Here is a 19,756-nt window from a genome sequence, read left to right as displayed (position 1 = left end):
ACCAGAATTATTCTTGAGACTTATGGAAGATCAACTCAAAGAAAAAGGAGGAACACTGTTTTTGAACATGACAACAGACTGGAATGTGTTTTGAAGATGATGAATTGTGTTATACAAACAACTCTGCAAACTATGGCTGGTTGGCCACAATGTGAAGAGAGTGCTGGACTAGATGGACCCTCGGTCTGATCCAGCAGGGCACTTCTTATGTTCTTAACTATGCCTCATGGCAGAATAGCTTCCTTGCTGGTCTCCAAAGTTATCTGAAAACATTTAAGGAAGTAAGAAGAGCTGTGCTGGACCAGACCAAAGGACTATCTAGTCCAGTGTTCTGTTCTTACAATAGCCAACCTATGGGGATGCCTATGCAAAGTCCAGAAGAAGGACATGAGCTCAATAGCACCTTCTTACCATGTGCTTCCTAGCAACTGGTATTCAGTTATTAAAAGTAACACAAGTAGCCATTGTCTAATCCCCTTCTAAAACCATCCAAGTTGGCAGTCAATACTACATCTTGTGGTATCAAATACCATAGTTTAACTATGTGTTGTGGAAACACCAACATTCAGCTTTTTGGATGATCCTGGGTTCTAAGATAATGTCCCCCTTATGCTTTTTTTCTAAGCTAAAAAGCCCCATTGCAACTTTTCCACACGGAAGTTGCTCTCGTCCCTTAATCATTTGTTTGCCCTTTTCTGCACCTTTTCCAGGTCTACATTATCCTTTACATAATGCAATGATGAGAAATGGAATATTGTATACAATTGTGGTTCCATCAGAGATTTATATAAAGGTATTATGATACCTTTATATAAGGCTGAGCAAAGGCTGAGTGAAGGTAGATAAATGCTTTTGAACTATGGTGTTGGAGGAAAATTCTGAGAGTGCCTTGGACTGCAAGAAGATCAAACCAGTCCATACTCCAGGAAATAAAGCCAGACTGCTCACTTGAGGGAATGATACTAAAGGCAAAACTGAAGTACTTTGGCTACATCATGAGAAGACAGGACACCCTGGAGAAGATGCTGATGCTAGGGAAAGTGGAAGGCAAAAGGAAGAGGGGCCGACCAAGGGCAAGATGGATGGATGATATTCTGGAGGTGACAGACTTGACCTTGGGGGAGCTGGGGGATGGCGACGGCTGACAGAAACCTCTGGCGTGGGCTGGTCTACGAAGTCACGAAGAGTCGGAAGCGACTGAACAAATAAATAATTATGATACTGGTAGCTATATTTTTTATTCCTTTCCAAATGACCCTAAACATCTGAATGCCTGCCTCCATGAAGTTTGAACCCTAGAGAAGCCTGGGTGAGCAGTCTTCATTCTAATCAATACCACATACTCCAATGGATTCTTATTCCCCTCTCCCCCTACTTTGGTCTCTTTCTCTATTGGCTTCCAAATCCCAAACATACTTTGACAGTACTAAAAGAACTTTGGGCATTTAGTGGCAAGAGTCAAAGGTACTAGCATATTTTACACAGCCTGTTTTTGGAATGCTTATGGTATTTATTAGTAGGTTATTCTCCATCTCTTCCTGAGTTGGTGCAGCTAGAGTAAATCCCAAGCCTAAAAAATAAATATGACTGGATTTCCTATAGTTGGCTTATTAACAACCAGCCACCCTTATAAGAAAAACCGATTTGACTTAAGTGATAAATATGCCAGACAGCACAGCTTGGGAGTTGCTAGTTTATTTTTATTCATGGTCTTCATCTTCTGAGCCCATTTTAGTTCCAAGTTGTTTTCTCCCTGAAGGGAGAGAGGAGTGATGAGGAAGTCATTCAAAAAATTACAGTCTAACTAGAAAACTTTGATTCCAACTCCAGTCTTCTTCATGCTCCCCATTAGAATACACGTAGAGGAGTTCATCAGAGGTTTAGAATTTTTTCATTGAGTGCAATCTGTGACTGGGTGAGGTTTGCCAAGTAAGTCACCATCAGCAAGTCCTGAAAAGAAAGGGATATATGTAAGATTACATAGCATACAGTTGTATAATATAAACAAACACTAAAGACCTTTATAATTGGGTCTAGTGAGTGCCAAGAGACTGTAGGGCTTTTAAAGTTTCCAATTCCAGACTGGAAAGGCTTTCACTTTGTACTGAAAGAACAGTTCCATAGCTTCATACTTATACACTGACAGGCTTTACATTCCTTAGGTATGTGAATCTCATTTTCTGCAGTATTATACACCCAGGTTGTATAGATGTTGGGCCTGCATTTTCCAGAAAGGAAAACTGAATGAGTCTACCATGGCACCACTGATTGCCCACCAATACAACCTCCCAAAGGATTCTCCAGCCACCAATGCAACCCTCCTTCCCAAAACAGTTGCTCCCACCTGGACTACATGAAAGCATTCAAGGGAGTTTGAGAGAAAGTGCTACAAAGTGAAATAGCTAACATTCTTTCATGGATAATATATGTATGCACACAGTGCCCTCACAAAACATTTTTATCCCAATAAGCAGCTTTTCAGGTCAACATGATTCACTACAAAGTGAGTTCTTAACTGTATGGAGAACTGGCTTTATGAAATCGGCCTCCAAAAAGTTTCCTCTGGTAGTTCAGAAGCGTGATTCCAGAGATCTAAGGCCTATGCATCCCTTTCTCAGGCACAGGGGACACACTGAGGGCTTACAAAGAACCAATTTACAGAAGTTGTGCTTGTTTCTTGTATGGGGATTTTTTATTTAGTAGGGGCTACCAAGCAAACGTCTATTTAAAAGTCTGCTCCATGGACTTACATTGATATTGCTGTTCAGCATCGTCTCAAAGTCCTCTGGGGAAATCTTGGGAACTTGATTTATAAGGTCCATCAGGAAGCGGCCAACGGTGTTGTCAGCAGCCACTTTACCAGACTAGATGCAAAGACAGGCAAGTGACACTACTTAACACATGCAATAAATGGAAAATAAAGCAATGCACACAATGCATCTCTTTTCAGGGCAAACTGGGAAAACAGCCCTTATCTCACCAGCACATCTTCTGCATACTGCAGCACTGTGCTCAGGGTATCCTGAATCCGAGCAGACGCTGTCCCCACTTGCTGAAGGTCACTGGACAAGCTAATCACTCGATTTGGGCTGAAGCAAGTCTTCATGATGAGATCAACTGAGAGCACAGGGCAAGGATGGAAGCAAGACGGTTAAGGACAGAACTGTGGCTGCGAGTCAATTCCATAAAATGAGTTTATAGGCAACGCTTTAGCAATAAGAATGATGGTGCTTCATTGCTCATAGTGAGTCTTCCGAAATGAACACACACACCCGACCCGCACTTTAGTGGGAATTCAACCATTACTACTTGATGCTACTGCCTTATCTCTTGTCATTTGCCCAAGTTGTTGCATAATAATTTATCAAGTTGAGAGCATTATTGGTAAAGTGTTTCATTAATCAGAGATTAAAATTCATGTTTTAACATTCTGGACGGTGAGGGTCAATAGTGCTAGTTAGTGCACACCTTCCAGTTTAGGGAAAGCATTTATGGACAGAACTGGTTGTTCAAGAGCAGGCCAGGGTCTCTAAAACATCTGCAAGGTGACAGAAAAGGGAAGGGGAGAGTGCGTATGCACACACATCGGTATGCGTACGTAACTCCTGTCCATTTCCCCTGTAAAACTCTCCTCCCACCAACTTTTCACCACAAAATGGCCAGTTCTCATCTAGAACAGTCGCTACGGAAAGAAGATTACCGGGGGGGGGGGGAATGCCTCCACTGCTTCAAGGTTTGCCACCACTATCCCCATGCAGCTGGTTGGCTGCAATCCAGGCTTCCCAAAAAGGGGTCTGCCATCAAACATCTAGCTGGGCACAAATGTTTTTACATATAGGAACTTCTAAGGACTGGGGAGCAGACAGTTAAGATCATTGCCCCCCTCACTGCTGCAGTCACCACGGCTGCCAGGAAGACGCCCTCTTGGGCCTCTTAGTGGCCCAAGAGAAGGGACTCCAGCCCCAGGGATGAAGCCATGTAGTGGTGGGCTATTTTCCGATGTGGTCACTGCATAGCCTTTCAACAGCAGCAGTTGGAGCACCATACTTTTACAAGTCACCATTGCCGTCTTACGTTTTTTTTAAAAAAAATGTTTATATTTATATCACATGTTTATTGTGTGTTGATTATATTTTATTGTAAACTGCCTTGGAGGCTTGATGTCAGGCAGAAAGGCAGGAATAAATATTTTAAAATAAATAATTTAAGTTATTTAGGTGTTAATTCATTCCAGAAAATGTATATCTTTGTACTTTTTGATCAACTGCTTAAATCCCCCATTGAAGGGCCTGGATCACAGCCGTAAATACTATTTGTATACATTCAGGGGCCAGTCTTGTAAACAAACGTAAGAGGAAGCAGGGACCCATCCTTTGTTCTGAATCACCCCTCCCTTCTACTGCTGACAAGCAGAGATAACATGGTACAGAAGCAGCAGGCAAAACCTGTTGCTGCCTTCAGCTCGAGCAGGAGTGGGGAACATGTGGTCCCCACAGTTTGAATTCCATCAGCCACAGCCAACATGGGCAATGGTTAGAAATGATAGGAATTGCAGTGCACCATAAGGAGGAGCCCTGGTTTTCTCATTCCTGCCCTAGAAGCAATGCAGTGGAGTGCTAGCGCTGTTCTAGGCTAGGAGATACCACTATAACCAGTTCTGAAGTGGTTTAGGTAGGCATATATATTTGATGCTTGGATACTTTTTTCCAGGCAAACTTGGTGGCTGTTGAGGGCTATAGAGTAAGTAATCCAAGTGGAGAGACTTTCCTCTTAGATCCTACCGTGACTACCACCCTTCCAACTTGAGAGGATCAGCAACTTTGTTTTTTACAGCTAAACAATTTGAAGCAATGGCTTGATTGTTTGCAATTATTTCAAACCTTAGTTTATCATGTATTTTGCCTTCTGAAGCACCAGCCTACTTCCTGATTCTTCAGTGCACCCTGCCAGACCAATAACCCTTCAATGCAGCACAGCATTTTTCTTGGAAGCTAGACTTGCTAAGAGTGCCCATCTTGAGACTGAGTTAATGAACACAAAGAAGGCTTATATGTTGCATTGTGTGTGCACAGTTATACACATGTGTCCAGCTGGAGTTTTGTCAGTGGAGATTTGGCCAGGAACTGGAGGCTGATTTACCTTTTCTTTCACTCTGTAGGAATGAATGGTAACTATTTTACTTATATGGGAAAAAGTAGAGGAGTGAAGATAAGGGTACCTCTGGCATGGATGTTAACCCTGCTCCCTTTCTCTATTAATGTCATCATCTGGCATAAGAAGTCGCTTTAGCTCGTTCTCAGCTTTGTTCCACATTGCACACCTTCCACTTTATCCATAGAACTTAGAGACGCTGAGAGCCAAGTGAACTCCTTCCTACCTGTATCTCACTATGTTCTGTTTCTGGGTTATCCTACAGAACAGTACCAGAGTACAACAGAAACTTGGACGACTGAGGCATACACTACTTCATCAGTCAGACATTAAACAAGTATCAAACAAGAAAGAGCGCTTACCCCCTATCCGCTCTGTGTCATAGTAGGCGTACTTCACTGTGAGGGGCGTGAACATTACTCCCATCGTCTTCCCAGGGACTCCCATTGCAGTACTAGAGGGAAGACAGATTTTGTTAGCACAACACTTCCAAACAAGAGCTCAGAATGTGTTTTATAGAGCAAGCCTCATCAATGCACCAATTTTGAGAAGCACTAAGAGCCCACCCCCACCCCCACGTATCATGCCAGAGTCAAGCAGAACACACTCAAGAGATAATATGACGCACACACACACAAAGAGCGTGAGCTGGCATTAGACCCTGGTTCAAGACAACTTGAATCTTCTGCAAGTCTTCATTTTCAGCCTTCCTATCTTGCACATTTATTGCGGAAATAAATCAAAGAACTGTCAAGCGCTTTAGATACAAAGAGTGCTACTGAACTTTTAGATGCATGAACATTTGCTCAAAAATCAAGACAATTATAGGATAGGAAACAGAGTAAAGCAGTTAGGTTGCTTACTTGTAACTGGAGTTCTTCGAGTGCTCATCTGTGCATTCACACATATGGGCTCTGCGCCTGTGCGGAGCTTCAATCGGGAAACTTCTATAGCAGAGCACATTTTGGAGGGAACCCTCCCCCACCACCCCACTGGGCATGCTCCAACGGGTTTCCACCCATTCCCTCAGTTTAGTAAAGGAGACTGACACTGTGGCCTCCTTTGAACCGGAGGGAAAAATTAAACGCTTGGTATCGTACAAATTAATGGAGATGGTGGGTGGGTTGTGTGAATGCACAGATGACCACTTGAAGAACTCCAGTTACAGGTAAGCAACCTGACTTTCTTCTTCATGGTCTCTGTGCATCACATATATGGGCAAATAACGAACTTACTCACCAGGAGGTGGGTCAGTGTCTACTTGCGAGTACTTCCAAGAAGATCATCCTGCTGAACGAGCAGTCCTGTCGCGCCCTGACAGCCAGGCGGTAGTGTGTTACGAATGTGGACGGGGATGCCCAAGTTGCGACCTTGCATAAAAACACAAGCGATAACCCTCGTCCAAAAGCTATGGACTTAGCAACTGCCCTTGTCGAGTGTGCCATAACACTGGCATGGAGGGTCAAGCTCGCTAGCTCATAAGCCAATGTGATGGTATTGACAACCCAAGAGGCTAGCCTTTGTGACGAAACAGGGCATCCCTTTCGCTACCCCCCATAGCATACAAAAAGTCTAGGTGATTGACGCATCAGCTCAGCCCTGTCCTTATAAAAAGCTAAGGCTCTACGGACATCCAAAGAATGTAGGGATGTCTCGATCAGAGTTGTTGGTGAAGGAAAGAAGGACGGTAAGATGATATTTTGGTTAATATGGAATTCTGAGACCACTTTAGGTAGGAAATTGTAATCTAGAACACCGGTAAGGACGGTCAATTCTCAAAGCACATAATTCACGTGCATGGCGAGCGGTAGAAATCGCCACCAGAAAAAACACTTTAAAGGTAAGAAGTCTCATATCTGTTTTAGCCAACAGCTCAAAATGTTTCTTTATAAGAGCCCAAAGGACAATGGATAAGCTCCAGGTTGGGATGAGGTCCTTCACAGGTAGTGCTACGTTCTTAAGGCTCTTGAGAAACCCTCTGACTAGCGGGTTAGAGGATGAGGTCAATGCCGTCGGGATTGACACAGATACTGCTGCCAGATAGCTCTTGATGGAGGAGGGTTTAAGTCCCAAATTATGGAGAAATTTTGGAATTATGGAATTCCAAAATTTGTGGTACCAAAGAGACATTGTGGTTAAAGTCTTTTTCCTTCGCAAAGCCAGAAAATTGTGTCCACTTTGCTGCATAGGTCTTTCTAGTCACTGGTTTCTTAGACGCATCGATAATAGCCTGCAGGGAGGGAGGGAGGTTTAGTTCTCTACTTCCCTATCCTCCATGCTGTGAGTTTCCGTGTGTGTAGGTCTGGGTGTTGTATCTTGTCCGATTCCTGAGTCAGTAGGCTCGGTATGGACGGGAGTCTCTTGAATACGCCTCAAGACTGGCAAAGCAGTCAGGCAAACCAAGGCTGCCTCGGCCACCATGATGCAATGATTATACAATTTGTGCCATCCCACTACACCTTTGCAACTACCCTTGTCAAGAGGGGAAACGCACAGAGCAGCAGCCCATTCCAAACATGGACAAATGCTTCTCCGAGGGAGTCCTCCCCTTTCTGCCTGCTCAATGTATCAGCTATGATATTGTCTTCACCTGAATTGTTGTCAAGTCCATTCTTCTGGTGATACACCATTCCAATATCTTTATATTTACAGAAATCAAGGGGGGGGGGTTCTGGTTCCCCCTTGCTTATTCAGATGGACAACCGTGGTCCACTATTATCTCAGCATGATGTCCTGCATCTTCTCCACTGCGAGTAATTCTGGGATGTTTATGTGTAACCTGGTTTACTGCTTTGACCTTGTACTCTGAGCGACCCGCAGTGGGCTACCCATCCGAGTAGGGCGGCATCTTTTGTTACTGATTTCGATGGGATTGATGGGCTGAAAAGGACACCCGCAACAAGATCGTCTAGTCTTGTCCACCATACCAGAGAGTCTCTCACCAATGGTGGTAGACTTAGTTTTATGAGGTGTGGGTTTTTTATTTATTATTTATTTATTTATTACATTTTTATACCGCCCAATAGCCGAAGCTCTCTGGGCGGTTCACAAAAATTCAGTTGTCTTGGCAGCTGAAGTGTAGGATGAACCAGTTCTAGAGCATTCTCATTTTGAGGCAGGCAAGTTTGACAACTGAAGTGGTTGATGCTATCAGCCCTAGAAGTCTTAGAATCTTGAAAAACTTTACTGCAATGGCAGAGTGAATAACCCATGCTAACTGGGCGACTACCTCCACTCAGTCTCGAGGGAGGAACATTCTGCCTCCCATAGAGTCTATAATCACACCTATAAAGTGTATAGTCCGAGACGTGGTCAGTGTCGATTTTTCCATGTTGACACATAAACCCAGGCTTTGTAACGAGTCCAGTGCCAGGTTTATGTCCAAAAGAAACTGCTATCTGGACTGAGCTACCAGGAGCTGGTCGTCGATGTATGGATAAATCTGGACTCCCAGGACTCTGAGGTGTGCACATAAGACTGCCATAACCTTCGTGAATACTCCTGGGGCCGTGGCGAGACTGAACAGTAGAATGGTGAATTGAAAATACCGATGACCTATGGAAAAATGGAGGAATCTTTGACTTGAACTGTGGATGGCAATATGAAAATAGGTGTCTTTTACGTCAACGGCCACAAACCAGTCCTGACCTGTAAAAGGGAAATGATTGAGGCCAGAACTTCCTGGGTGTTATAAAAAATTTTTTACTCCTCGTAGATCTAGAATCGGTCGAAGTCCTCCATCCTTTTTCAGGACTGTAAAATATCTGGAATAGAAACCACTTTGGATGTCATCCAAAGGTGGGATGGATAGCCCCTTTTGACAACAATGTCAGCATTCCCATCTCCAATGCTTGGGATGATGCAGTGGTTCTTATTCCCAAAAAAGGAGGGTGGGCGTCAAACTCGATTCTATACCCTCTTGCGCGATCTGAAGGACCCAAGAGTCTGTAGTGATGTTTTACCATAGTTGTCGGAAGGCCAAGAGACAGGAGTCAAAGTTTGGTTGTTCCATGGAAGTTCCAAATGACGCGCCTGTGAGTCAAAACCGTTGTTTCTTACTAGTATCTGGTTTCCTACGTGATGTCTGGTACCTGGAAATGGTCTGAAAAGCACGACAAAGTTGTGAAGAGAATTGTTGTCTGGAGCGATCAGTATGCTTTCTGGAGGTCTGGAAGGAGGGCTTGACAGTACCAGCGACATTGTCTGTATGGAGGCTGAGGTTGAGACAGACCCATTTGCTTGGCTGTTATCCTTGCCTTCTGTTCGGTGTCCATTGCGTTGTCCGTAGGCCTCTCCATCGAACGAGAGATCCTCTATTCAAGAGCGAGCTTCTTGTGTTAATCTGGCTGACCTCAGCCACGCGTGTCTACAGAGTGCATTTGCCCCCACTATGGTCTTGGCTCCATAATTCACCTGATGGAGGGCCATATTGATTTGCTGATGTGCCATCTTAGAAGCTTCAGACTGGAATATATATACAAGCTCCCTTTGCTCATCTAGAAGGCGGTCACGTAAGGATCCAATTTTCTCCCATAGAAATAGTTGGTAGCGGGCCATTACAGCCTGGTAATTTGCTACCTGTAGCCCTAACGCTGCTGAGGAGTATAGCTAATGGCCCATAAGAGCTAGCTGCCTACCTTCGTTATCCATGGGAGAAGAATAGACCATTTGTGACCTACCTTGTGATGACTCGACTATAACAGAGTTTGGGCGTATATGGTTAAATAGAAACTCTGCTTTTTTATCCTATACTCAATACATGTTCTCCAGTCTGAGGTTGCAGGCATTGATGAAGGCTTCTTCCACAACTATTCAACAGTATGTAGAAGCGTTGATAGGAAAGGAATAGCCACCAGTATCGATGTTTCTGCATATACTGCATTGTAAACTGGATCTTTTATGTGGACTGGTGTGTTTCTAATTCTAATGATTGCGCCATTTCCTGGACGTGCTCTGAAAAGTGGCTCAGGTCCTCAGACAGTGAAAGGAGACCGAACTGTTTGCTGCCGCAATGGTGATGTTCACTTGCTCGAATCCTTCCTCCTCCTCTTTTTCTGAGGTGGATCCACAATTTTGGTGTTCAAGCTTTCTGCAAAATTTTCTTGGCAGCCACCAATGATAATGAATGGCCTGGAGTGGGCGGCTTAGCAGAGCCCACGGTTAGTGCTACAATTGAGAGTGTGGGAGATGCCCTGAGGTTTCCTCCCTGTCCTCCATCCTGTTAGAGGTTTTAGGTGCCTCAGTAGCCCGTAGAGCCTTGTCCAACAAAACCACATGAAGACTATCTGCCCTGTGTTTCTTGGTCTGTTTTGTAAAGGACATGCAATGGTGGCAAGTTTCAACTATGTGTCCTTCGCCTAAGCACACCACACAGAGCGAATGCCCATCAGCTGGGGGTAATTTTGCCCCACAATGAATGCATTTTCTGCAGGGGGCCTTAACGGTCATATGCCCTCAGGCGCAATCCAATCTGTGATCGCACTTAAGGAAAAATAGTGTCAATAATAGAAAAAAAAGAAAGAAATGGAAAAAACGAAAAATACGACAAGAAAAAAAAGAAGAGACAGCTCAGCCAGTCAAATCTGACAGAGAAGTCCCAAGATGAGTCCCAGCCACAATGGCGGTTGAGAAGAAACTGAGGGAATTGGCAGGAACCCATTGGAGCATGCCCAGATGGATGGTGGGGGAGGGTTCCCTCCAAAACATGCTCAGCTATAGCAGTTTCCTGATCAAAGCTCTGCACAGGCGCAGAGCCCATATGTGTGTGATGCACAGAGACCATGAAGAAGAAGTAATCATTAAAGCCTGCTCATTTCCATTTCTCCATAAATAGCTGATGGAAGAGAGCAAGGGCCACATCTCCACCAAAAAATTTTCATCTAGCCAATGGGGATCCTTAAAAGTAAGGTTGATTTCTCCTTTTTCCATGTATGTTTTTTGAAAGGTTTTCCAAACTCTTTGTTAATCTGAAATCTATGGACAAGAGCCTTGGAATGTTCCCCAGAATGGAATGATTTCAGAAATAAGAGACATGGACATAGTAATACTATCAAAACTCTAAAACATCCTCCTGTCAAAATCCATTGGCTTGCTTCCATTTCTTTAAGATACGTTTAGACAATTTTATTTCAGAAAACTTTTAACATTTTATGTTGTGCTGCTCCTAGACTTTCTTGATTTTGCTATTTTACTGCCTTGTTTATTTTTAAATTCTGAATTCTTTTTGTAATTAGTCACAATAATTTACCATTGTATTCTGTAAATCACTTTGGGTGGGTTTTTTATACGGAGAAGAAAAGGAAAGGAACCTCTCGTGCAAGCACTGAGTCTTGGAGGGATGCCAGCTTTCGCTGACGTTTTCTTGGCAGGCCTTATAGCAGGGTGGTTTGCCGTTGCCTTCCCCGGCCGTTATCACCTTCCCCCCAGCTAACTGGGTACTCATTTTACCGACCTCGGGGGGATGGAAGGCTGAGTCGACCTGAGCCAGCTGCCTGAAACCAGTTTCTGCTGGGATCGAACTCAGGCCGTGGGGAGTTTCGGCTGCAGAAACTGCTGTTTTACCGCTCTGCGCCACATGAAGCTCTTTTTATAGAGAAGTAGGGTATAAATTAATCCAGCATTACTGTGAATCTGGATCACAAGTTTCATTCTGCAATCTATAAAGAAAACTGTATAATTTTGTGATCCCTGGCTGCATGAATCAAAGACGAGGATAAAACAAGTGCAATGCTGAAGAGTTGGGTTTTTTTAAAAAACAAATACCTGACATATGCCTTAATGCTCATGCGTCCATTTTGTAGGCTGGTGTCTACAGTGAGATGAATTGGATTGTGTGCTTCCCGACTGTAATATTCATGAATTAAGACAGAGTGTTCAGTGATGTCGTGGCCTGTTGCATACCTTCAGAAATACAAAGATAATTAAGACCCATACACACAGACCCCCTTTCATTCAACACAGACCTTTTAAAAAGGACCATGCTTAGAACACAGATGAATTATTTGCCAGTAGAGTAAACAATGCTCAGCTACACAGAAGTTAGATGCATCCATAAGTATTTTAAATAAATACATCATAACTACTAAGCCCAATTTGTGGCGTTGCACAACTTCATTACTGATCATGGGGCTTGCCTATTAAGCCTTAGCTTCCAATTTCCTGGCTTTGTGAAACTTGAGCAAACATGAGAAAGCCTCAACTCTGTTCTTAAACCAGCAGAGGTGTTTTATCATTGAATTCCCGTGGTTTTTAAAAGGGAAATAATTTCAGTGTCCTGAAAAACACAAAAATACAAACTAAAAACCAAAACACTGCAGACCTCATCAGGTAGATCATGGATGCTAAGTTTTACATTATTAGCTAAACCAAGCACTATTTTTTAAAAGCAGTAAAATTTTGGGGCTTATAATGGCAGAATCTTTTTGGGGGGCAACTCACCTTAACTAAAGGGACACTCCTGTGGCCCTTTAATAAGATTTGCCATTATCTCCCTTTGGGGGCCATGGATGGCTATTCTTTACAGTATCTGCTTCTATATTTTGTTCTGTATTTTAATGCTGTAATATCTTAAAGGATATCTTCTGAAGATATAAGAGTAGGCAAGCTTTCATATTACACAGTATTGCTCAATCAGAAAGGACCCTTTCACTCAAATGTTGCTCGATACTTATTGCAACAAAAACAGCAAAGAAACTTATGGCACCTTAAAAGACTAATGCATTTATTCTGGCATTTAATCTTTTGTGGACATTGTTTACTTCCTCAAATGGAAGTAAACAATAGGTTTTTTTTAGTCTTTAACGTGCCACAAGACTCTTTGATGTTTATAACAAAAATGTATTTATTACATTTATATCCCAGCTTTCTTCTAAGGAACTCAAGGTACTCCCCCACTCTCCATTTTATCTTCACAATCCTGTACGAGGATTGTGATTGGTCCAAAGTCATCCAGTGAGCTTCATGTAGTGATTTGATCTCTGATCTCCCCAATCCTAATCCAACATTCTAACCACTAAACTACACAATATGATGACACTGAATATAGTCCAATTCCTCCAAAGAGCCCATATATAAACTGATATTCTTTCTCTTGTCATGTAGTTTGTATCTTCAAAAATGAGGTTATGAGATAATTTTTGAAGATTCAAAATTAATGGTAATCAAAAACGCTTTCATTGTCCACTGCACCACTAAGAAAAACAAGAATAGTAGATAGGAGCACCAGACATTCCCTTTTATAGCATCTGAGAAGGCCCTTGCAAAAGTATTGTTTTGTTTTCAGGAAAAGTACAGGCTCTCAGTTATTAGTCAAAGACATGTGTCCTTCTTATCCACTCTCCCAAAAGTCATAAACAGAGAAAGAGTCATACACACAATACATCTGGTATGAAAGGAAGCCTATTAAGCCTATACATAAAAAGTAGATAATTACGGTTCAACCCATTTTCCCATGCCAAATTGACTTTATGGGGAAATCCAGATTTAAACATTGGAAAGAAAATGTGTTTGTGGCAGACCTGGACAGACAATGATTTTTACCCGTGATCAATTATTGGGTGTTGATTATGAGCTTGTGCTATTTTCAGCTTTGCAAAATAAATCTGAATTGCCTACTACAGCTGAATGGCAGTACTTGCAATTACAGTATTTATTAGAATCTAGATTCGGCCCTACAGCTTTTACTGCCTTGGAGTCTCCTTTGCTACTGGAAACACTTACTGAAGTTGACCAGGTACGTATATCAACCCATGATTCATGTTTATAAATACATATTATCAGTGAATAAATATGATGCATGGGGTCTTCAGCCAGAATGGAACAGGGAACTGGAATGTCTTATTTTGTCTAATCAATGAACCACTGTTTTGGGATCAGTATCTGATATGTTTATAGACCTCTGGCTACATTTTATTCAGCAAAAAACTTTTGTTTCGGTTCTATAAAAAGATACCATGTCTTTTTAACAAAAGTTTGTCTAACTCCGCTAATTATTGGAGATATCATACAGTTAATCCGAGGCAGTAAACCTGTGTGCACCAGTTGCTGGGGAACATGAGTGGGAGGGTGCTATTGCACCATGTCCTGCCTTGTTGGTCCCTGGCCAATGGCTGGTTGGCTGCTGTGTGAACAGAGTGCTGGACTAGATGGACCCTCGGTCTGATCCAGCTTGGCACTTCCAATGTTCTAATGCTTCTTTAGTCATATGTTTTGGAAATGTCCAATAGTTGCCTCCTTTTATAAAGAAGTCATCAGATGGATAAACTTTGTATTGGAAAGCTCTTTAATATTTTCTGATGTACATGTTCTCTTAAATTATGTACCTGCTTCTTGGAATGTAACACAGGGTCAGCGTACATGGATTTTCCACACCTCTTGACTGCTACTACACTGATACTACAATATTGGAAAGCTAAAAGCTCACCACTTATAATGCAATGGATTGAAGACTTAACAACACTAGCAACATTTGAAACAGTAAATTGGCACCATTCACAAATGGATTTATATTTGGATATTTGGTCTGTCTTTATTGAAGTTTATGTGTAATTTACTCCTTTGTTTTCAGAACGTTGTAATATTTGAAACTGGCACCTTAAAGTATGTAGTTACACTTGCTGTTTTGTTTGTTTTGTTGAAACTTGTAATAAAAAAGTAGAAAACTCATGGGTTTTTCCTCATCCATCTTTCTAAGACAGACCTAAGTGCTTATCTCTCTTTCTCATTCTGAAGCACGAAGGCTTTACTAAGAAATACGAACATCTTTTAGATCCTTAGCCACTACATTCTGTGCACATGATACAGAGTTCCCTATTCAGCTATACTGACAAATTATGGTTTGGTTATGAGCCTTATTTATTTAAATGTAATAAATAAATAAATAAATAAATGCACTCCCCATCCTCCACTATGCACAAGAGAGTCAAAGCTTCTGCATGCGAACTAACCAAAGTTCCTTTGTTCTAACTGTGGTTTGTTAAAATAATCAAGTGTTCAATTGCCATTTATTTTAACCAACCACTGACAAAACTAGCCAGAGTTCCCCAAATCGTTAATTCAAAAGTTTTCTATCTCCTCCTATAAATGTAGACTAGAGGAAAGGTGAGAGGTAAGTGTGTGAGCTGGAGGCGCATCCTCTTAATGACAAGTTATATTTTTTCATTACAACTGAACAAGGCCTTATACAGCGAAGATCATTTACAGATTCTGTGAGAATTGCACCCCAACATTCATGATGATGTAGCTGTGTAATGTCAGTCATTTAAAAAATACTCTTTTATTACATGCTGGTATATCAATCTTCATAGAACAAGATGCTCTTTTCCTCCAGCTAGCTGGGAACAGAGCAATTTATTGCAAAATGATACCTACCATCCAAGAATAATCTCACTGGGAGAAACTTTCTTGTGCAGTTCATACATGTTCTTGGCAAATTCCATGTCAACCGCCACCTGAAAGTCAACAAAACAACATGAGAGTCTGCAGTAGTGAAGATAGAGCTCATTATACTACCTAATGCAGTCCCATATAGGGTAACTCCAAGGCCTGAAAGAGCGAGCCTTCCCAACCCTGCTATCCAACATCTTTTAACTGGAAATGCTGGGGATTGAGCTTTGGACTCTGAAGATAGCTACTAGACCTGCTAGCTAATGAAACCTCCAATATCAGAGGCAGTAAGCCTGTATACACTAGTTGTTGGGGGACATGGGTAGGAGGGTGCTGTTGCACCATGGCCTGCTTGTGGGTCTCTGGCTGACAGCTGGTTGGCCACTTTGTGAACAGACTGCTGGACTAAATGACCCTTGTCTAATCCAGCATGGCTCTTCTTATGTTCTTATGAGATGCTGGGGGTTGAACTTTGAACTCTGAGCGTGCAAAACATGTTATCTATCACTCTTCCCATTCCTCAAGTCTTCAGCAAGTCCAGAAAGGGGAGATATTGAGTCCCCCACATTTCAGGGTAGAGAAAGGGAGAGCGGAAAGGGGGCAGGGGAAGCCAGAAATAGAGGACATTGATCAAATGGGGAAATTAGGTAAAAATCATAGCAGAGTAGGAGAACATGGGGGAATTTAGCACAACATCCCCTGCCCCCGCTTTGATACACTTACAGCTCTTGCATTTAGTATTTCTTCCCCAATTTTTGTCAAATGTGCACAAATTAGCCTATCTGCAGTCTCACTGTATTAATTTCCTTGTACGTTACTTTCTCTACTTTGGTGTTCCCATTGACAAATGCAACATTGACAAGGCAAAACTACACATACCAGACAGGAGAAATTTGCGTATTCCCGAAGCACAAAAAAACTTTGTACAAGTCATAGTCTGTGCATGATTCCCTCCATGGGGCAGACAATCGCAAAGCCACTGGCAGTGATTCCAGATACCAGGGCTTGCAACAAGAATATCTTTCTTATACAAGAAAGGAAAGGAAAGGAACCTCTCGTGCAAGCACTTGAGTCATTGCTGACTCCTAGAGGGATGCCTGCTTCTGCTGACCTTTTCTTGGCAGACTTTGTAGCGGGGTGATTTGCCATTGCCTTCCCCAGTTGTAGTTACTTTCCCCCAGCTAGCTAGGTACTCATTTTACCGACCTCGGAAGGATGGAAGGCTGAGTCGACCTGAGCCGGCTGCCTGAGAACCAGCTTCCGCTGGGGTCGAACTCAGGCCGTGGGGAGAGTTTCGGCTGCAGTAACTGCCGCTTACCACTCTGCGCCACATGAGGCTATTTATACAAGAACCATAGTTAAATATGTTTATAAAAGCCAGAGGAACAATTCATGAAAAGCTTCATATTCCCAGTCTATCCAGGTAGTTTAGATTTAGTCCTCCATCTACAATTGCTTATTTCATCTCACTCCTGAACATTTGCATAAGAGTGTACAACATTACTAGATATAAAATCTCAGCAATACTAACACAAAATTGCTGTTTGTGGCAATATACCACAAACAGCTGTTGCAGTCAGTACAGCCTTATCCTAGGCACTTACTAGCCAAAAAGCAACCAGATTATTAGATTTGAAAAAAGCGATTCTGCAACAGAAACACAAGATCTTTAAACCCAACATTACTCTGCTCTACCTAATGTTCCAACACCACAGTCTTCCATTGAGCTTCACAGAGTGACCAGAATAATGACATAATACAGCTTGAAAACCAAGTTAGTACTTACCTCATCTTCTGACTCATTGTGAGGGACGGAGAAGCAATTGGTGACTTCCACTGAATGTTTGTCAATGGTACCTGTGAAATTAAAGATAATACATTTCTTTAAGAGGAGGGAGGGTTTTGTACTCAATATATAGAACATAGGAGAATCCTGACCAGAAGAGGCATTAGATTTAGCTTTGCTGAGATGGTGGCTTTGAGACCAAAATTGCCACCCAGCTATCCTTCCCACTCTCTCCTCAGTTTCTTTTAACATCTAGCAGAGAATGGCATATGGCAACATGATCTTAACTTACAGGGCTTAATTTGTACCATCCCATGAGATCAGTTTTCAATAAAAGGTCAGACCTAATGCAAAGAAAGTGTCTTATCTTAATTATCTTATGTGTCTTATATCTTCAATAATTATTTAGAATGTGAAATTTCAAAAGCTGCATTTTTTCTTCCCCTTAGAGGATAAATGCAGCCCCCCCCCCGCTAAAAAAATCCTGTTCGACATTATTTCGTCAAAGTACATTTGGTCTTCCTCTGCATCTGGACAACCTTGGACTAAGACACCTGAACATGCAAAAGGTTAGACACTGCAGCAGCTAGAGACTGAGCTACTAATCCTTGGTTTCGATTTTGCCATGAATTCAAGCCTCCCCCACTCTGCTTCAACACTCATCTACAGTATGGGCACAATCTACTTCCCTATCTTACCAGACATTGTTGGGAATGTATGTGAAATGTTTTGGAATCTGGTAAAGTAAAATGAACAAAACAGGGAAACCTGGGTTCAAATCCTTTACTCAGCCATAACTGGTTTACAAAGGCGACCTAGGACAAGTTACTTTGCCTATTTCACAAAGATAATCATGTGGGCCAGGGGTGGGCGACTTGTGCCCCTTGTGTTTTAGCCTACAACACCCATCAGCTCTAGACAGCATGTCCCATTGAAGAGAGACCACGGGAGCCGCGGGCGAAATCCCTTCCATAAAGGAAGTAGGACAATGCCCTGCCCTGAAGCTGACGTGGTGTACAGATGATCAGTGGTGTACAGATGATCAGAACTACAAGCACTATGAAAACGTCGCTAAGTTTTCGTATGAAAGGGGCTCCTTTTCCCTTCGGCCTAGATAAGGCCCCGGGCCCCGCTTAGGGCCGAGGCATGGGGGCTTGCAGGTCTCCTCTTTCTACCGGGGGGGGGGGGGGCGGGGGCGGTGAGCGAAGCGCTGCTTCTCTCGCGAAGGCGGCGGGGGCCGGCCCCGGCCCCACCTGAAGCCCGTGCCACGGCTTTACCCAGCAGCGTGCCGATGACCCTGGCCGCGCCCTCGTTGCGCCTCTCAAAGCTGTCCACGATGGAGGCGAGCACCACGGGGTGCAGCCGGACCGCGCGGCCGCCGGGGAAAGGCGCCGCCAGCGCAGCCGGCGGAGGAGGAGGAGGAGCAGGAGCCGCCGCCGCCGGCGCGGCCTGAGCGGGAGCAGGAGCCGCCGCCGGCGCTGTCGGAGGGACGACCTGGGGAGCCGCGGTTACCAGGGCGGCCGCGGAAGAGACCGGCGGCGGCGGAGGAGGCGGCGGCATGGCAGGAGGCTGCGACGCGTTGACCGCCGTGGCCGCCATCTTGTCGCAAAAGGGACCCCGGAAGGACGGGCCGGCAGGAGGAGGATGTGGGCCGGGCCACCGGCGCTCTACGGGCCGCCCTCGCCGGCAATGGCCGCGCCGGCCTCGCTCCCTCGGAGCAGCTCCTCCGCGATAGCGCCGCGGGGCTTCCCGGTTCTTCGAGGCTGCAAACCTACACAAATGTACACAGGGATGAGTGTTGCCCCCCCACACACACACACAAAGGGAAGCAACAAGGTCGGATCTCATTATGTGCGGGGAATTTTGTTGCCTTTAAAGTGTTTTAACATTCAGAAAATTACTCTTCGAATAAGCCAGTGTGGCATAGTGGTTAGAGTGCCGGACTGGGAGTCAGAAGATCTGGGTTCCAGTCCCCACTCGGCCATGGAAACCCGCTGGGTGACTTTGGGCCAGTCACACTGTCAGCCCAGCCTACCTCACAGGGTTGTTGTGAGGGTAAAAATGGATGGGAGGGGGATTACGGACGTCGCCTTGGGTTCCTTGCGGGGGGAAAAGGCGGGATATAAATGCAATACATAAATAAATGTATTATTTATGTTATCCCCATCTCGGAGGTCTGCGGTTCCCTCCCCGCCCACGCATACCTCAGGGCCGCCCCTGTTCCGCTGCGGCCTAAAGCCTTTGCTCTGTGGCCCTTCGCTTCTAAAGGATTTCCCAGGCCGTACTTAAAATTGACTACGAATGCTACTACTACAGTAATTTTGTCGTTTGCTACTGTTCGTACATTCGTTTTCTATGTTAAGATTTGTGTTTTTACCATTTCTCTTAGTGTAATTCCATGTGTCTACTCAGAAGTAAGTCCCATTGTATCATAGG

At 43.7% G+C, this 19,756-nt stretch overlaps 1 protein-coding gene across 1 annotated transcript; it reads right to left on the bottom strand.

Moving 5' to 3' along the window:
- Positions 1-1,679: 1,679 nt before the first annotated feature.
- Positions 1,680-18,918, bottom strand: EIF3F (eukaryotic translation initiation factor 3 subunit F). The gene is made up of 8 exons (XM_063128881.1): positions 18,598-18,918; positions 17,321-17,391; positions 15,520-15,599; positions 11,914-12,051; positions 5,514-5,605; positions 2,981-3,117; positions 2,751-2,864; positions 1,680-1,950 (listed from the first exon to the last, which is right to left on the bottom strand). Exons 1-8 carry the CDS (start codon positions 18,878-18,880, stop codon positions 1,873-1,875), a joined length of 993 nt encoding a protein of 330 aa, XP_062984951.1. The 5' UTR covers positions 18,881-18,918; the 3' UTR covers positions 1,680-1,872.
- Positions 18,919-19,756: the final 838 nt, after the last annotated feature.

The sequence above is a fragment of the Elgaria multicarinata genome, chromosome 6 (assembly GCF_023053635.1).
Source record: "Elgaria multicarinata webbii isolate HBS135686 ecotype San Diego chromosome 6, rElgMul1.1.pri, whole genome shotgun sequence".
In the NCBI taxonomy this organism is placed as follows: Eukaryota; Metazoa; Chordata; class Lepidosauria; order Squamata; family Anguidae; genus Elgaria; species Elgaria multicarinata.
This window is presented reverse-complemented; position numbering and strand designations above follow the sequence as displayed.

Coding starts and splice junctions, on each gene's coding strand:
- EIF3F (XM_063128881.1), bottom strand. CDS start 18,880: ATGCCGCCGCCTCCTCCGCCGCCGCCGGTCTCTTCCGCGGCCGCCCTG. Junction 15,600..17,320: donor ACAATGAGTCAGAAGATGAG/GTAAGTACTAAC, acceptor GTTGACTTTCAG/GTGGCGGTTGACATGGAATT. Junction 2,865..2,980: donor AGTATGCAGAAGATGTGCTG/GTGAGATAAGGG, acceptor CTTTGCATCTAG/TCTGGTAAAGTGGCTGCTGA.